At 49.6% G+C, this 18,084-nt stretch overlaps 1 protein-coding gene across 4 annotated transcripts; it reads right to left on the bottom strand.

Moving 5' to 3' along the window:
• Positions 1-5,295: 5,295 nt before the first annotated feature.
• On the bottom strand, positions 5,296-16,363 carry ZNF764 (zinc finger protein 764). 4 transcript variants are annotated; one of them, XR_004055364.1, is made up of 5 exons: positions 15,943-16,363; positions 15,689-15,802; positions 12,879-14,015; positions 8,591-8,742; positions 5,296-5,411 (listed from the first exon to the last, which is right to left on the bottom strand). XR_004055364.1 is itself a non-coding variant. In XM_010362212.2 (3 exons), the coding sequence occupies exons 1-3, from the start codon at positions 16,136-16,138 to the stop codon at positions 13,099-13,101; spliced, it is 1,224 nt and encodes a 407-aa protein (XP_010360514.1). In that variant the 5' UTR covers positions 16,139-16,363; the 3' UTR covers positions 11,659-13,098. The 4 variants fall into 4 exon arrangements, 2 of the variants coding, with proteins under 2 accessions (XP_010360514.1, XP_010360511.1); XR_004055363.1 differs by lacking the exon at positions 5,296-5,411 and having other exon boundaries at positions 7,994-8,742; XM_010362212.2 differs by lacking the exons at positions 5,296-5,411; positions 8,591-8,742 and having other exon boundaries at positions 11,659-14,012.
• Positions 16,364-18,084: the final 1,721 nt, after the last annotated feature.

The following is an 18,084-nucleotide window of genomic DNA, read 5'->3' on the forward strand; positions in this document are numbered from 1 at the left end:
GTCTAGGAGATTCTCTGGGTCTTTGGCAGGTTTGGGGAAGGGAAGATTGGCCAGGAGAAGGGTGAAAGGGTAGGGAGGAGGGAGGGAGGGAAGGAGAGGGAGAGAGAGAGAGAGAGAGAGAGAGAGAGAGAGAGAGGAGCGGAGGGTCTATCCCCTTCCCGGGTTTCAGCACCAGAATGTAAGGTCAGCCAAGAGAAAGCAAAAATAGACCCAAAGTTAGGCAGGCAAGTTTTTATTAACCTGCCAGCTGCTCCCTTAACAGTCAGAGAGGAAGCAGCCCCAAGCTTACAGAATGAGGGGTTTATATTGGGGAGGAGAGTTTGAGGGAGTTCTTTCGTATGACCACATCCTGGGGTTGTTTGTTGGTTAATTTTGCTACGTATTACCTTGTGTTGTTTATTAGAGGAGGGTGCAGGTAAAGTTTATGTTCCCACGACCTCCCCTGTCTGGTGTGGGTGGTTTGCAATTGGGGTTTGTTTATTGCAGTAAGGTCTGATACGTGAAGTCTGCTGGCTTCACTGTGGCACCTAGATAAGGGCTTAGAAATATAAAGAGGCTTGGGGGAAGGGTGGGCAGCACCAATAAGCTTTCTTGGGCAGTTTGTCCCTAACAAAGGGCTGGTTTGGAGTCAGGGAATCCTGGGGAAGAATACTGACCACTCAGGAAACATATAAAAAAAAGACACATATCCTAAGACTACATTCATTTCATGAAAATGTATTGGCCCCCTCTTGTGTGCCAAGCATTATTCTAGATGTTCTGGGTGGTGAAGACATTGTTGAGGCAAGATAAAGTCCCTGCACTAAGTTTACACTAGGCTGGGGGAGACAGATACCGGGTATGAATTCAGCTGACACAAGTTTGGGGAAGACCTTCAAGGCAGATTGTGTCCAGGACAAAAACACAGAGGCACAATTCTGAGGCTTCTAGCATGGGACAGACAGGCTCCTGGAGGAATTTCTTGGAGATAGTGCTGAAGGGCACTGACAGATGAATTCAATTTGGAAGTGTAGCCTATACAGAACAGAATAGCTAGAACAAAGACTCATTAAGATAGAGGCATGGGCTCTATTAGCTGGGCATGGTGGTAAGTGCCTGTGGTCCCAGCTACTTGGGAGGCTGAGGTGGGAGGATCACTTGAGTCCAGGAGATTGAGGCTGCAGTGAGCCCAGATCATGCCACTGCACTCCAGGGGACAGAGCGAGACCTTGTCTCAAAAAAGCATGCATAGCTAGTACACCCATGGCCTTCCAGGCCCGTGACAAACCAACCTTCTCAAAGTCAAACACCCCAGCTTTTCCTACAGGAAAACGATCCCACTTAGCTCCAGCTAAACGGATGGAATCTGTTCTCTGAACATGCCTGTGTTTTTCTGGAGACAGGGTCAGTCTTCTGTCAGTCAGGAAAGTGCTGAGATTATAGGCATGAGTCACTGCCTGGCCTGACATGCCTCTACCTTTTTTTTTTTTTTTTTGAGATGGAGTCTTGCTCTGTCACCCAGGCTGGAGTCCAGTGGCATGATCTCGGCTCACTGCAACCTCTGCCTCCTGGGTTCAAGTGATTCTCCTGCCTCAGCCTCCCGAGTAGCTGAGACTACAGGCGCCTACAATCACACACAGCTAATTTTTGTGTTTTTAGTAGAAATGGGGTTTCACCATGTTGGCCAGGCTGGTCTCGATCTCTTGACCTCATGATCCACCCATCTCGGCCTCCCAAAGGCTGAGATTACAAGTGTGAGCCACCATGCCCAGCTAATTGTTGTAGAGATGGGTTTTCACCATGTTGGCCAGACTGCTCTTAAACTTCTGGGGTTCAACTGATCTCCCGTTGGGCTCCCAAAGTGCTGGGATTACAGGTGTGAGCCACTGCGCCTGGCAACCTACATTGTTTTTTTTTTTTTGTGAGACAGAGTCTCGCTTTGTCGCCCAGGCTGGAGTGCAGTGGCGCGATCTTGGCTCACTGCAAGCTCCGCCTCCCGGGTTCACGCCATTCTCCTGCCTCAGTCTCCGAGTAGCTGGAACTACAGGCATGCACCACCACTGGCCTCCCAAAGTGCTGGGATTACAGGCATGAGCCACCAGGCCCGGTGTACAACCTACATTTTTAAAAGACACTCAGCCAGGCACAGTGGTTCACACCTGTAATCCCAGCACTTTGGGAGGCTGAGATGGGAGGATCACTCAAGGTCAGGAGTTTGAGACCAGCCTGGACTCCTGAGACAGCTTCCAAAAATAAGGACCCACAACAACAAAAGAAAGACCAGCCTGGGTGACATAGTGAGACCCTTTCTCTAAAAAAAATTTTTTTTAATTAGACAGGTGTAGTGGTGCACACTTGTAGTCCCAGCTATGCAGGACCGAGGTGGGAGGATAGCTCAAGCCCAGGAATTCAAGGTCACAGTGAGCTAAAATCACACCTCTGCATTCCAGCCTGGGTGGCACAGAGACCCTGCCTCTAAGTAATAACAATGACAATAAAAGATAACCTAGTGACTCTGCATCAGGGAGGCCTCGTTTGAAAAACTAGCCGACTATTCGCTTCTTTGGGTCATACACATCTTTGCATGTCCTATTCCTAGAGACACACACATACACAAACATTCCAAAGAGTTTTAGGGGTCTTGGAGCTCAGATCAACACCTACCCTTATTTTATTATTATTATTATTATTATTTTTTGAGATGGAGTTTTACTTTTTTCTTTTCTTTTTTTTTTTTTGAGACAGAGTCTTGCTCTGTGGTCCAGGCTGGAGTGCAGTGGTGCAATCTCGGCTCACTGCAACCTCTGCCTTCTGGGTTCATGCCATTCTCCTGCCTCAGCCTCCCAAGGAGCTGGGACTACAGGTACCTGCCACCTTGCCCAGCTAATTTTTTTGTATTTTTAATAGAGACGGGGTTTCACCATGTTAGCCAGGATGGTCTCAATCTCCTGACCTCATGATCTGCCTGCTTTGACCTTCCAAAGTGCTGGGATTACAGGCGTGAACCACTGCACCTGGTCCAAGATGGAGTTTCACTCTGGTCACCAAGGCTGGAGTGCAGTGGTGCAATCTTGGCTCACTGAAACCTCTACCTCCCTGGTTCAAGCGATTCTCATGCCTCAGCCTCCTGAGTAGCTGGGATTACAGGTACCTGCCACCACGCCCAGCTAACTTTTGTATTTTTAGTAGAGACAGGATTTCACCATGTTGGCCAGGCTGGTCTTGAACTCCTGACCTCAGGTGATCCACCTGCCTTGGCCTCCCAAAGTTCTGGGATTACAGGCGTGAGTGACTGTGCCCGGTCTCCTACCCTTAAATGGCCTGGACAGAAGAGGGATGGGCATGTGGCCATGGCCTTTACTTCTCACTCTGGCTGGCCACTTGGATGTGACTTATTGTGTTGATGCAGACAAGCATATCCTCAATGCACAGTGAAGTCTAGGAAAGCCCCTTCCTGGCTTCAATTGCCTCTAGGGCTGACCCTCAAACACCTGCGGTAGCAGAGAGAAAAGGAGGTCCTACTTCTGGAGGAAATATCTGTGCCAAGAAACAAGGAGCTGGCTGGGCATGGTGGCTCGCACCTGTAATCCCAGCACTTTGGGAGGCTGAGGCTCAGGGCGGATCACCTGAGGTCGGGAGTTTGAGACCAGCCTGACCAACATGGAGAAATCCCACCTCTACTAAAAAATTGCCCAGACCAGCTCAGTCAGGGAGACCCTAGCCCAGCAGCGCTAGAGGAATTAAAGATGCATACACAGAAATATAGAGGTGAGAAGTGGGAAATCAGGGGTCTCACAGCCTTCAGAGCTGAGAGCCCCAAACAGAGATGTATCCACATATTTATTAACAGCAAACCAGTCATTAGCATTGTTTCTATAGATATTAAATTAACTAAAAATATCCCTATGGGAAACGAAGGGAAGGACTGAATTAAAGGAATAGGTTGGGCTAGTTAACTGCAGCAGGAACATGGCCTTAAGGCACAGATTGCTCACGCTATTGTTTGTGGTTTCAGAATGCCTTTAAGCGGTTTCTGCCCTGGGCGGGCCAGGTGTTCCTTGCCCTCATTCCGGTACCCACAACCTTCCAGCACAGGGGTTAGGGCCATTATGAACATGTTACAGTGCTGCAGAGATTCTGTTTATGGCCAGTCTTCAGGCCAGTTCACGGCCAGATTTTGGGGGGCTTGTTCTCAACATGTCCCCCTTCTCTGATTTGCAAATGATAAAAGCAAGGGCAGCTTTGTCACGGTGAGCTACTTTTAGCAGGAGTCGGGATCCACATCTGCAGACTATACAAAGACAAACAACATAGATTAAAAGCACAGTCATCATTGAAATCACAGAGCTTTCAAGTGTTTTTATCCATTTTAATGGGTTACTAGCTGCTAATCTGTCTGCAGCTCCTTTAAGCATTCCAGTTCCTGGCATTAATGTCAGGTGTGCCTGAGATGCTTTAAATATTTGTTCTTTTAATTTTGCTATATCCAAAAACAAGTTTGTAGAGTATCCTTCTAGATGCTTTTTTATTCTTTTCCAAATTTTGATCTTATTAAGAGCATTTAATAGCTTCCACAAATCCTTATGTTTAGCTCGTAGAGCAGGCCATATCATTTGAGGTTGAGGTGCCACTATACCGCCACAGTTCCAGATAATAGGAACTTTCGCCTTACTTCTTATCATTTCTACCATCTGACAGTTTTGTTCAGATCATCTGAACATAGTGTGACCGTGGCACACAGATTGAAAGTGCAATTCAAGCTAATCATCCCCTTAGGGGACCAATTAATAATGATTCCATAGGAATCATTGTGCAGCACCTCTGCCTATTCTGCAAAGCAATCTTCCTAAACAAGTACATTCATCTTTTCTAACTGGGTCCAATCTTGTTTACAAATAGGTTTTTGAGGGCGGTATTCCTCAATTATAGGAGCAGATTTATTATGGTAAATACTGAGATCAGAAAGCGTGTGTAACTGTGTCATAGAGTGATTGCATCCAGGCATTATTACCAGCCCTTATTGAAGGAATACTCATGGCAGTGGTGATAACCACTATCATAGCTACCATTAAATATTCCACATAGAGAAAAATGTAGCTAGAGCTTGGCTAGTATAGCCTGGGGCATTATCTGTTTTAATAGAAGCTGGAATGCCCATCACCGCAAAACACTGCAAAAGATGACATTTAACACAGGCAGAAGACTCTCCTGTTTGGCTTGTAGCCCACACAAAGTGAGAAAAGGTGCCCACACATACATGTACCTAAGCTAGTCTCCCAAACGAGGGAACATGTGTGACATCCATTTGCCAAATAGAGTTAGGTTCCAGTCCTGGAGGATGAACTCCTTCTGTAAAAGATGAGGAATGTACCATTTGGCAAGTTGGGCATCGCTGGATAATAGCTTCAGCTTCTTTCCAGGTAATGCTGTATCTGCGTTTGAGACCAGAGGCATTAACATGGGTTAAATTGTGAAAGTGTTTAGCATTAGATATTGCATTAACAACTAGGTGATCAGCTTATTGATTCCCTTTAGTCAAAGGTCCTGGAAGAGGTGTATGAGCTCTAATGTGAGTGATGTAAAAAGTGTGCATTCTACTCCTAACTGCTGTTTGCAATTGGGTAAATAAGGTCATCAGCTGTTCATCTGTATGAAATCATAACTGAGCATTTTCAATTAACTGTGTGGAGTGAATCATGTATGAAGAATCAGAAATCACATTAATAGGTATATCAAAAGCAGTCAATACCTCAATTACAGTTACAAGCTCCGCTTTTTGAGCTGAAGTATGGGACATCTGGAAAAACTTTTTGAGCCAAAATAAGAAGCTTTACCATTACTAGACCCATCTGTAAAACAATGAAAACACTTAGCAGGCTGCAGGTTGTTTACTGCAGGAATTGTAAATGCAAACCGTTCACAGTCTTGCTCAGCTAAAAGGAGAGCAAAGAAACAATCTTTTAAATCTATGACTATTAAAGGCCAATTTTTTGGAATTACAGCAGGAGAAGGCAATCCTGGCTGTAATGCTCCCATAGGTTGTGTAACTGAATTGATGGCTCTTAAGTCAGTTAACGTTCTCCATTTACCTGTTTTTTTCTTAATTACAAAAACTGGAGAATTCCAAGGAGAAAATGTTGGAGCTATGTGCCCATTTTCTAATTGTTCAGCAACTAATTTATCTAAAGCCTCCAGTTTTTCTTTACTTAGTGGCCATTGTTCTATCCAAATTGGTTTATCTGTTAACCATTTTAAAGGTATAGGTTCTGGAGGCTTAACAATGGCCGCCATCAAAAACTATTTCCTAATCTTTGGCGGGAACTTTGTTTTTCCGCTTGAATTTGTTCTTTCAAACCTTGCAAATTTTTTTCTAGTCCCATACCAGGGACATACTCCATTTCATGCATTGTATGTTGACTTTGAGGGCTATATAATTGCCCTGGAATTAGAACTTGTGCTCCCGATTGTTATAATAAATGTCTTCCCCATAAATTTATAGGTACAGAAGTTATAATTGGTTGAATAGTCCCAGGTTGTCTATCGGGCCCTTCACAATGCAAAATATAACTATTTCGATATACTTCAGTGGCTTTACCAACTCCAACTATGTTAAATTGAGCAGGTTGAATTGGCCATATGGACGGCCAGTGCTGTAGAGAAATGACTGAAATGTCTATTCCTGTATCTACCAAACCTTTAAATTTCTTTCCTTGAATAGTTATTTCACAGGTAGGACGTTTATCAGTAATTTGATATACCCAATAAGCTGCTTTGCCTTGTTTATTTGTGCTTCCAAATCCTCCTGTTCATTTAATTTCACTTTTCCCGATTCCCACATACGGCACAATCAGGAGCTGTGCTGTGCACTCTCCTGGCTATGCTTTCCAGGCAACAGAAGTAGATGTAACAATTTGAATTTCCCCACTGTAATCTGAACCAATGACTCCTGTATGTATTTGTACCCTTTTTAAATTTACACTAGACCTTCCTAAAAGTAATCCTATTTTCTCTGCTGGCAAGGGTCCACAGACTTCTGTTGGGACCTTTTGCAGGGGTTCCCCAGGAAGAAAGTTCACAGCTTTTGTGCAGCATAAATCTACTGCAGCACTACTGGCTGCGGTGGGGGACAGACATTGTACAGGGGTAAGGGAATAGCCTGAGCTGGAAATGCCCCGGTTTAGAATGGGGCCCGGGACGGGCCCCTCACAGCATTTCCCGATATCAGGTTCCCTTCTTTATTAAACTTAGAGTGACACTGACTAACCCAATGTTTTCCTTTTTTACATTTTGGACATATTTCAGGCTCAACAGTTTTCTTTTCTCCCCTATCTGGCAGCCTGATTTGCTGATTTTTTCTACATTCTTTTTTAGTATGACCATGCTTCCCACAGTTAAAACAAGCTCCTGGAAATGGAGTATTTCCTGTTATGCCCAGACCCTTTATTCCCCGAAGAAGTCCACCAGAATCCGGAGTCAAAGCCAAGAGGCAAGGATCTTTAATGCAAGTTCGAACTTGGTCCCTCTGTTTTACAACATACAAGAGGGCCCCGAATGATGCATGTGGCCCCTCTTTATAGCCCGATGCATACAGGATATGCAAGGTTACAGAGGTACAAAGGAATTCTTTTGGTTGCAGCATTACAACTGGTAATTGGTTAATACAATTAACAGTTTTCCATTTGTTCCCACGCTTTTAGTAAAACTACAAACGGTTGTGATCTTATCAGGGGCTCTCTAGGTGGTGTGTGTGAGGGGGGGTGTGCTGGGCTCAGGAAGTTGGGACAAAATAGAGGATTGTGTTCTACTGGGCCCAGGACTAAGATATGTGGCAGACACCGGTAATTAGAGCAGGACAGAGACTTTCACAACGTTTGTCCTTACAATGTCCGGAGTCTATAGATAACCTAATTAACCTAATCGGTTAGGTCCGAGGTCGATCTTTAACTAGGCTGAGGGCGCCGCCCAGGCTGTCAGGGCGCCGCCCGGGCTGTGAGCCTGTGGACTTCATTTCTGCCTTTTAGTTTTTTTCCAGTTCATCTCTTTCATTCCTTTATCCACTCTCAGTCCTGCCATTACTTGTGACAACAAAGTGGCTTTATGCAGACTACCTCCAATACCATCACAGGCCTTGATATAATCAACTAAAGGTGCTTTCCTGAATTTAAAAGGAAAAGGCTCAAATGTAGCTATAATATTTCCCTGTTGACCTGGGGGGTATATTCTAACAGGGAACTGCCAAGCCTCCAAATCGCCCTCTAGTCTAGCTTGCTGGATTCCTGCCTGAATAGAACTAAGAGCGGTCTCTTGAGGCACTGCTTGAACAGTCACTGGGGACTACTTTTCGCCCAGTGTACTCCAGAAAATACAGATCTGGAGGGTCATTTTCTTCAAAATAATAAGGAAGGGGTGCAGAAGGGTAGGGATGAACCTCTCCTTCCTTCGCCACTTTAGCTTTAGCTGGTAAATAAACATGCTCTGTAACCTCTTGTGTTACTTCGCTATACTCATTCCTCCTCATTATCAGTGTGAAAAAGCTCCAAGGTGAAATGAACCAGACCCCATACCTATCCCATTGCTACCCTGATGCTTCTGAGATCCCCTCCTTACTCACCAGGGGGATTGCTTTAACAGTACTCGGGTGTCCTCCAGCTGGTTTTCTGTTCCAACCATTGCTCCGGCGACCCTTCGACCTGGATTCGAGCCCCCACGATGGACGCCACTTGCCGAGACCAGCTCGGTTGGGGAGACCCTAACCCAGCAGCACTAGAGGAATTAAAGACACACACACAGAAATATAGAAGTGTGAAGTGGGAAATCAGGGGTCTCACAACCTTCAGAGCTGAGAGCCCCAAACAGAGATTTACCCACGTATTTATTAACAGCAAACCAGTCATTGGCATTGTTTCTATAAATATTAAATTAACTGAAAGTATCCCTTATGGGAAATGAAGGGATGGGCCAAATTAAAGGAATAGGTTAGGCTAGTTAACTGCAGCAGGAACACGGCCTTAAGGCACAGATCGCTCATGTGATTGTTTGTGGCTTAAGAATGACTTTAAGTGGTTTTCTGACCTGGGTGGGCCGGGTGTTCCTTTCCCTCATTCCCATAAACCCACAACCTTCCAGCACAGGCGTTAGGGCCGGCCGTTATGAACATGTTACAGTGCTGCAGAGATTTTGTTTATGTCCAGTCTTGGGGACAGTTTATGGCCAGATTTTGGGAGGTTTGCTCCCAACAAAAAATACAAAATTAGCCAGGCGTGGTGGCACATCCCAGTTACTTGGGAAGCTGAGGCAGGAGAATTGCTTGAACCCGGGAGGCAGAGGATGCAGTAAGCCGAGATCATGCCATTGTACTCCAGCCTGGGCAACAAGAGTGAAACTCTGTCTCAAAAAAAAAAAAAAAGAAAGAAAGAAAGAAAAAGAAAAGAAAAAAAAGAAATGAGGAGCTGAGAATGGGGTGGGGCTGAGGCTGAAGGGTTTCAGGACACTAAAAAAAATTGATGAGGCCGGGCGCGGTGGCTCAAGCCTGTAATCCCAGCACTTTGGGAGGCCGAGACGGGCGGATCACGAGGTCAGGAGATCGAGACCATCCTGGCTAACACGGTGAAACCCCGTCTCTACTAAAAATACAAAAAACTAGCCGGGCGAGGTGGCGGGCACCTGTAGTCCCAGCTACTCGGGAGGCTGAGGCAGGAGAATGGCGTAAACCCGGGAGGCGGAGCTTGCAGTGAGCTGAGATCTGGCCACTGCACTCCAGCCTGGGCGACAGAGCGAGACTCCGTCTCAAAAAAAAAAAAAAAAAAAAATTGATGAGATGCTGGAAAGTTGGGTCATGAAGGCAGGAAGCAGAGGAGTCAGGTCTGGTTTCTAGGCCCTAAATAAGCTTTACAAACTTCAAAGCACTCAGAGACCTCTAGCTAATAATCATGGCACCTTTAATTGGCAAGCTGAGGGCCCAGATCTGGCTGTCAGTCTGGGCTGAGAACTGATGTTGCAAGCTGGGCCTCCCCGAGGCTGTGCTGAGGGTTAGGGGAGGGAACTGGGTTGCACGCAGGGGAATTAAAACCTGGTACTAAAGCCGGGCGCAGTGGCTCACACCTGTAATGCCAGTACTTTGGAAGGCTGAGGCAGGTGGATCACGTGAGGTCAGGAAATGGAGACCAGCCTGACCAACATAGTGAAACCCCATCTCTACCAAAAATACAAAAAATAGCAGGGCGCGGTGGCCCATGCCTGTAATCCCAGCACTTTGGGAGGTCAAGGCAGGCAGATCACTTGGGGTCAGGAGTTCAAGACCAGCCTGGTCAACATGGTGAAACCCTGTCTCTACTAAAAATACAAAAATTAGTCAGGTGCGGTGGCGCACGCCTGTAATCCCAGCTACTCGGGAGGCCAAGAAAGGAGAATCACTTGAACCCAGGAGGCAGAAGTTGCAGTGAGCCGAGATCGTGCCACTGCACTCCAGCCTGGGCATCAGAGAGACACTCCATCTCAAAAAAAACAACAACAAAAAAAACCTGGTACAAAGGTATCTCCTACTGCCAAGGTGCCTGACCCCAATATGCCCCTGTGATAAGGTGGCACATGAGTCAACCCGCCCCAGAAAAGCTGAAGGAGAGAGAGATTTTGGTGGGGTCGGGTTGGAGATGAGGTTGGAATAAAGTCAGTTCATTATTTCACTTGACACCTGAACAGTGTCTTTTCTCCAAAACTTCTACCTCCTTCCAGGTTGATAAATCTGGTTTCTTCCTCCCTGGGTAGGCCAGACACGGGGCTGAGCTGGGTGACAGGCAAGGGGGCACAGGCCAGCAGAGATCACAGGCCCTTGCTCTCCTCGGAGAGATGTCCTGACCAGGAGCAGGGCAGCGGCTGCCCGTGGCTAGACTCTGCCCACAAAGGAATTAGTGGTAGATGGATTCTCTGCAGAGCTTGAGGATACAAATGGGCAGTCGCCCCTGGTTACAAACCTAACACCAGGTGTTCCTGGTCTACCCACCCCTGCCCACGATGGTAGAGGAAAAATGCAAGGTCTGTGTGCCTTGGGACTCTCCTCGTTACCTGGATTCTGAGTTGACCTGGTCTGTCACATGACCGCTTTGTCAGAACTCATCTGGTACGTGGGCTTCACTGATGCTGGGCTAGTCTGACCTCGTTCAGGTCAGGGCTGGGTGTTATCACAGGGAGGGGCAGATGCCTGCAGAACCCTGGCTGAGACACCAGTGAAGGTCTCAACAGTGATGGGAAAAGTCAGCAGTCAACTAAGAACCCTGGGGTCTCTGTGTGATCCTGGACAGGCTGCTTAGCCCTCCTTGGCCTCAGTGTCCCCAACTGCAAAAGCCTGGGAAAGTGAAGATCTCTTCCAGTTCAAAACTGTGATGAGGCCCTCCTGGCAGGGTCTAGGAGGGCTAAGAAGGCCTGAGGCATGTGGCCTTCTCAGGGAGGCCCAAGGAAGACTGGAGGGAGCTCTCAAAACCTTCCCATTCAAAAACAGGAACTGCCTTTTGGCTGATGGCGGTCACACCCCTTGGTTTGGGATGAAAGGCAGTCCTGACTGCCTCTTCCTGACCAGGCTGTCCTCTTCAACCAAGGGGCTTCTCTCAGCACTTATGAAGGTGCAATGAGTCAATGGAGGAGACAGTACTTTGTAAACCATAAAATGCAATACAAGCAAAGATCTAAAATAAAGCCGACTTTGATTTCTCTCCGGCCATCCTTTCTCTCCAACTCCAGAAAACCTGAGTGCTACAGACCACTGTTTGCAAACTCAAATGACCTTAGGAGCTCAGCAAGTCATATAAATGAGCGGGAAATGCCAGATGGAAAGGACTGTTTGGACAGAGACATGGGTCTAAGAAATACTTTCCTTTCTTCTTCGTTGTACTTTAAGATAAACACCAAAAACACTAAAAGCAAGCCATGATGAATGGCACGTGGTGCTTGGTCAGGAGCCCATGGGAGTGGTGGGGATGGGTGGCCGGGCCACAGTGAATGGTGAGTTCTGGCTCAGCTCCCAACAACTGTGGTTTTGTGGGAGCCTAGGTGGAGTTGCCAAATCTTTGGATTTTTCAAAAGACGCCAGAAAACCTGTATTTGGGTGCAAAATATCCTTTTCAATCTTCACCACTAACTCATATCACTTAAAAACACTGCCTGGGCTCAGATCAATAAATATGACAACTGTAGGCTAGATCCAGTAGAGTCACAGGATTTTAACTTGGGCAGTAAAAAGACAGTGGAGGTGGTGAGTGCCTGTAGTCCCAGCTACTTGGGAGGCTGAGGCAGGAGAATTGCTTGAACTCTGGAGGTGGAGGTTTCAGTGAGCTGAGATCGCGCTACTGCACTCCAGCCTGGGCAACAAGAACGAAACCCCATCACACACACACACACAAAAAGACAATGGAAGCCAGGCATGGTGGTGGCTCACGCCTGTAATCCCAGCAGTTCGGGAGCCGGAGATGGCAGGATCGCTTCAGCCAAGGAGTTTGAGACCAGCCTGGACAACAGTGAGAACCTCATCTCTACCTAAAATTTAAAACTTAGCTGGGCGTAGTGTTGCCCGCCTGTAGTCTCTGATATTTGGAAAGCTAAGGGGAGAGGATTCCTTGAGCACAGCAGGTTGAGGCTACAGTTAGCCCTGTTCACACCACTGCACTCCAGCCTGGGTGACAGGCCAGGAAACTGTCTCAAAAATAAATAAATAAATAAATAAATAAATAAATAAATAAATAAATAGACAATGAGTATTGTGTTCTGGGTCACAAGAATAAAAAATAATTTAAAAAAAAATTTTTAAAAACAATGGGTAAAACAAGATTCTCCTCTACCTCAGTGCTTTTAGCACCTCTGGGCTGAGAAACACCTTTTGGTTCCCCTTATGTAGGTCTGGGGGTTCTCACCTCAGCCCTGCCTCAGTAAAGGGGGCCTTGGAGACCCCTGGGCAGTTGAGAGCAAGGTGCTGGCAGAGGAGGCTGCTGAGGGTCCAAGATCAGACTGTCCGCACCCCAGGGCCAGGTCTTGTCGTAGATTCTGGGACCTCCCTGCAGGCAGCCGCAGAGGTTCGGGCCCCTGAGCCCATCTCGGGCCTCTGTAATGTCTAGATAGACACTTTTAAGGCCGTCACCCACACTCCTGGAATATCTCCGGGTATAGCTGGAAGCCCACGGGCGGTTCCAGATCTCCACGGCCAGGGGTCAGGGTCACAGACAGACCCCCGGTGACCCGGCCCCTGTGGCCTCTGGCCCCGGGCCTATGAACCCACTGGTGCTTGGCCACGGCTGATTTCTGGCCGAAGCGGCGGCCACACTGCGGGCAGGGGTAGGGCTTCTCGCCGCTGTGGGTGCGCCTGTGGGCTGCCATCTCTGAGCTCTGGCGGAAGCAGCGCCCGCAGTCCGGGCACGGGTAGGGCTTCTCGCCGGTGTGGGTGCGCACGTGGCGCCGTAGGTCCGAGGGGTAGGCAAAGGCGCGGCCGCAGTCCGGGCAGGGGAAGGGGGTCTCGCCGCTGTGCACACGCCGGTGCTGGTAGAGGGCAGAGCTCTGGCTGAAGCAGCGACCACAGTCGGCGCAGCCATAGGGCTTCTCACCAGTGTGGACGCGCAGGTGCGAAGTCAGTGCCGAGCGCTGCGTGAAGGCCCGGCCACACTCGGGACAGCGGTGGGGCCGCTCCCCGCGATGGATGGCCCGGTGTTTGCTCAGGGAGGAAGCGTGGCCGAAACCCTTGCCACAGTCAGTGCAGTGGAAGGGCTTCTCGCCAGTGTGGCTGTAGACGTGCTCCACCAGTGTGGAGCGCCAGGCGAAGCTCTTCCCGCACACGTAGCAGCCGTGACGCTGGTCAGCTCGGGGGACAGGGGGGTGGGCACAGAGCGAGGGGCGTCCTCGGTGCGGTGCCTTGGACGGCTGCTCCCAACCATAAGGGGCCCCGGCCGAGGGGGCTTGGGGAGCCTTCAGCCCAGGAGACCTGGTGGCCACAGGAACAGGCTTCTCCAGGGCTCCCGTCCCTTCCCTTTGTCTTTCCTCTTCCTTGTTTCTGGAATCTGCTGGGAGATAAAGACGGGACAGTTCAGGCTCGGCTCATCCTGGTCCTTGAATCCCACAGCCCGCATGGGCAGGGACAGGCCTGCTGGACCCCCGGCTGCCCCTGGGAGATGGAGGAGTGACACCTGTTCCTCGGCTGCTGAGCCAGACAGAGCCATGAGGGAGGGAAGGAACAGTCCACTCCGCCTCGGGGCTGGGGAAATGTCACTGCGGGGGAAGGGCAGAGATGACATGAACATCTGGGCCTGATCCAGAAGGAGGAGCCGACACCTGAGGATGTTCCAGGCATCAGGAACAGCACCAAGAAAGGCAGAAGCAGGCGGGCATGGCCAATTTCAGTGGGGCTGGACACTCCGCAAAGGCTGAGGGCAAGAAATGAAGGAAAAAAAGGGGGGCGGGAGGGGAGAGAGGAACCAGCCTGCAGGTGAATGGCAGGGGTGGGTCCTGAGGTGGAGGTAGAGTCAACAGAGCTTAAGAGACTGGGCGTGGGGGCTCAAGGCGGTAATCCCAGCGCTTTCGGAGGCAGAGAAGGAGCATCGGTCTAGGATTTCAGGACCAGCCTGGGCAACACACCAAGACCCAAGACCCCCTCTCTAAAATATATTAGGTAACAATTTAAAAAAATTAGGCCAGGCGCAGTGGGTCACTTTGGGAGTTCAAGGCAGGTGGACCGCTTGACCCCAGTAGTTCTAGACCAGCCTAGGTGACATAGTGAAACCCTGTCTCTACTAAAAATACAAAAAATTGGTTGGGCGCCATGGCTCATGCCTGTAATCCCAGCACTTTAGGAGGCCGAGACGGATGGATCACAAGGTCAGGAGATCGAAACCAGCCTGGCTAACATGGTGAAACCCCGTCTCTACTAAAAATACAAAAACAAAATTAGCCGGCCGTGGTGTCGGGTGCCTATAGTCCCAGCTCCTGGGGAGGCTGAGGCTGGAGAATGGCCTGAACCCAGGAGGCGGAGCTTGCAGTGAGCCGACATCGCGCCACAGCACTCCAGTCTGGGCGACAGAGCAAGACTCCGTCTCAAAATAAATAAATAAATAAATAAATAAATAAATAAATAAATAAAATAAAAATAAAAAATTACGGAGGCATGGTGGTGGGCGCCTGTAATCCCAGCTACTTAGGAGGCTGAGGCAGAAGAATTACTTGAAACTGGGAGAGGGAGGTTGCAGTGAGCTCAGATGGCGCCACTGCACTCCAGCCTGGGCAACGGACCAAAACTTTGTCTTTAAAAAAAAAAAAAAAAAAGTTACCCAGGCTTCGTGGCAAGCACCTGTACAGTCTTAGCTGCTCTGGAGGCCCGGGCGGGAGGACTGCTTGAGCCTGGGAGTTCCAGGCTACAGTGAGCTATGATGCTGCCATTACACTCGGCCTAGGCAACAGAGCAAGACCCTGTCTCTAAAACAAAAACACCAAAAAAAGCCCCAAGAGTGTAGTCACCACGCAGAGGTGAGGACTCAGGGGCGGGTTATGGCAGGGCCAGAACCCCATCACTGCTCCTTTCTAGGCTGCATCCGGGAGCCAGGCAGGGGCTCAGCCTCGTGGTAGCAGTTGAGAACGCAGTTCAGAGAGGAAACTGCTAAGCAGGTAGCTGGAGGTGGCAGAGGATACCGGGATGGGACATGAACAGAGAAGTCCCCATGGGACCTAGCACCCGATACTCCACCTGGGTCCGTTTCTGTCGGACACTTCATCACCTCTGGATCCCGGGCAGCCGGGCCCCACAGTTCGGCCTCCTCCTCCACCCAGGAGATGAGAGCTGGCTTGTTGCCTCCGATTCCTAGGGGAGAAGAATGCAAACCCCACACTGCGGGGAGGCCGCCTGCCCGGCCCCAGGGCCCCCAACTCCACGCGCAGCTCCCAGAGGCGTGGCAGGGCCTGTGGGGGCGCAGGGCCCAGGTGAGCAGGTGGGGGTCTCACCCAGCGCGCTCAGGTGGCCGTAGGTCTCCCGCATCACGTCCCGGTACAGGGCCCTCTGCGCGGGTCGCAAGCAGCCCCACTCCTCTCGGCAGAAGTACACGGCCACGTCCGCGAAGCTCACAATCCCGGGCTCCCTCCACTCGGGACCGGCCCCATTTGGGTCCGGGGGAGGGAGCGGGGCCAGAGGCAGCGCCATGGTGACTGTCAACCCCGACTACGGATCGGCTGCCTCCCCTTGGCCTGGCCTGGGCCTGCGGAACCTCCTGCGTCCGAGAAAGCCTACCCGGCCAGGCCCAAGGGAAGGAGGAAGGTCACTAGGGCCCCCGAGGGCGCACTAGAGAGCATGGAAACTAACGGTGCCGATGGCAGCCGGTGTATAATCAGAAATGGAATATGCCCTCATAAAAAATGGCGGCGGTGCAAGTACCCGACCTTTGCCCCTACGCAGTCGTGCCCAAGACAACGCCCCCGGTATCTCCAGGCCGCCTTCTCTCTGTACCCTCATCCAAAATGGCCGCGGTGACTACAGGGGCCGGCCTTGAAAACTAGCCACGTTTGTTTAGTCCCTGGCCCAGCGAGGCGGTGCAGCAGAGAGCTCCGCCCCGGTCTGCAAGAACAAGAAAGCGCCTCGTGGGAGGGAGCTGACCTCTCGGCCTTACTGAACTCAGGCATTAGTTTTCGTCTCTGGGCCGTTTTATAATCGGTCTCTAGCTCATCACTCTCTCGTTTTGTCCTTGTTATCTCAGAAACAGGGCGACAGCAGTCTCTTCCTAATGCTGAGTGTAAAAACCAATGGAGTGGGCGTGGCGCAGTGGCTCACGCTTGTAATCAGCAGTTTGGGAGGCCGAGGCCAGAGGAACTGAGGTCAGGAGTTCGAGACCAGCCTCACCAACATGGTGAAACCCCATCTCCACTAAATAATCCAAGTTACTGGGGAGGCTGAGGCAGGAGAATCTCTTGAACGTGGAAGGCAGAGTTTGCAGTGGGCCAAGATTGCGCCACGGCACTCCAGCCTGGGCAACAGAGCGAAACTCCGACTCAAAAATAAAAAAGAAAGAAACAAAGAAAAAGGAGTGGATACAGGAGAACCTCCTGTCTTGTAGGCTTCTTGGAGCCTGAAATTCTGGAATCTTCCTGATGGCAGAGGCAGTGGGGAGAGTAGGGTAAGGTTGAGAAAATCAGAGGGTCCTTTCTTCTAGGAGCTTCTCCCATTTACTGTGCAGGACGTCTCCCAATCGCGGGTCTCCCTCTAGCTGCAGCAGGGCTCTCAGCAGTTCCCCTCACATCCTGCCCCTGGGCGGATGGCCCAAGGCTCCTCTGCTCGAACCCAACTCATCCCTTTCTTGCCCCAAACTGCTTCCCCTGGGGTCTTTAATCTCAGTAAATGTTGCCAACTCTCCCCCAGACCTCCCTCTCACTTCCTGATGACCTATTCTGTGCTCCATTTGACTTCATACATGTCCTGTTGTAGCAGGAGTAGCTGCAGACAAAACCCCTCAGACACTAAGTTAAAGAAGGAAGGGCTTTATTCGGCCGGGAGCATCAGCAAGACTCACATCTCAAAAACCAAGTTCCCCGAGTGAGCAATTCCTGTCCCTTTTAAGGGCTCACAACTCAAAGGGGGATCAGGGAACCAAGAAATGTAGCAGGATGAGCTGCAGACAAAACCTCTCAGACACTAAGTTAAAGAAGGAAGGGCTTTATTTGGCCGGGAGCATCAGCAAGACTCAAGTATCAAAAACCAAGCTCCCTGAGTGAGCAATTCCTGTCCCTTTTAAGGGCTGACAACTCTAAGGGGGTCCCCGTGAGAAGGTCATGATCAATTGAGCAAGCAGTGGGTACGTGACTGGGGGCTGCATGCACCAGTAATTAGAATGGAACAGGACAGGGATTTTCACAGTGCTTTTCTATACAATGTCTGTAATCTATAGATAGCATAACTGATTAGGTCAGGGGTCAATCTTTAACTACCAAGCCCAGGGTGTGGCGCTGGGCTGTCTGCTTGTGGATTTCATTTCTGCCTTTTAGTTTTTACTTCTTCTTTCTTTGGAGGCAGAAATTGGGCATAAGACAGTATGAGGGGTGGTCTCCTCCCTTACTGTGTATGGCAGTAAGAGTCGCCTCCACCCGCCTTTTAGCTCT

The sequence above is a fragment of the Rhinopithecus roxellana genome, chromosome 20, assembly GCF_007565055.1.
Source record: "Rhinopithecus roxellana isolate Shanxi Qingling chromosome 20, ASM756505v1, whole genome shotgun sequence".
In the NCBI taxonomy this organism is placed as follows: domain Eukaryota; kingdom Metazoa; phylum Chordata; class Mammalia; order Primates; family Cercopithecidae; genus Rhinopithecus; species Rhinopithecus roxellana.

Excerpts from the sequence above, each read along its gene's own strand:
- ZNF764 (XM_010362209.2), bottom strand. The coding sequence starts at position 16,138 with ATGGCGCTGCCTCTGGCCCCGCTCCCTCCCCCGGACCCAAATGGGGCC. Across the intron at positions 15,803-15,942 it reads CGGCCACCTGAGCGCGCTGG|GAATCGGAGGCAACAAGCCA; the intron begins GTGAGACCCCCA and ends CTTCTCCCCTAG. Across the intron at positions 14,016-15,688 it reads TCCGACAGAAACGGACCCAG|CAGATTCCAGAAACAAGGAA; the intron begins GTGGAGTATCGG and ends TTTATCTCCCAG.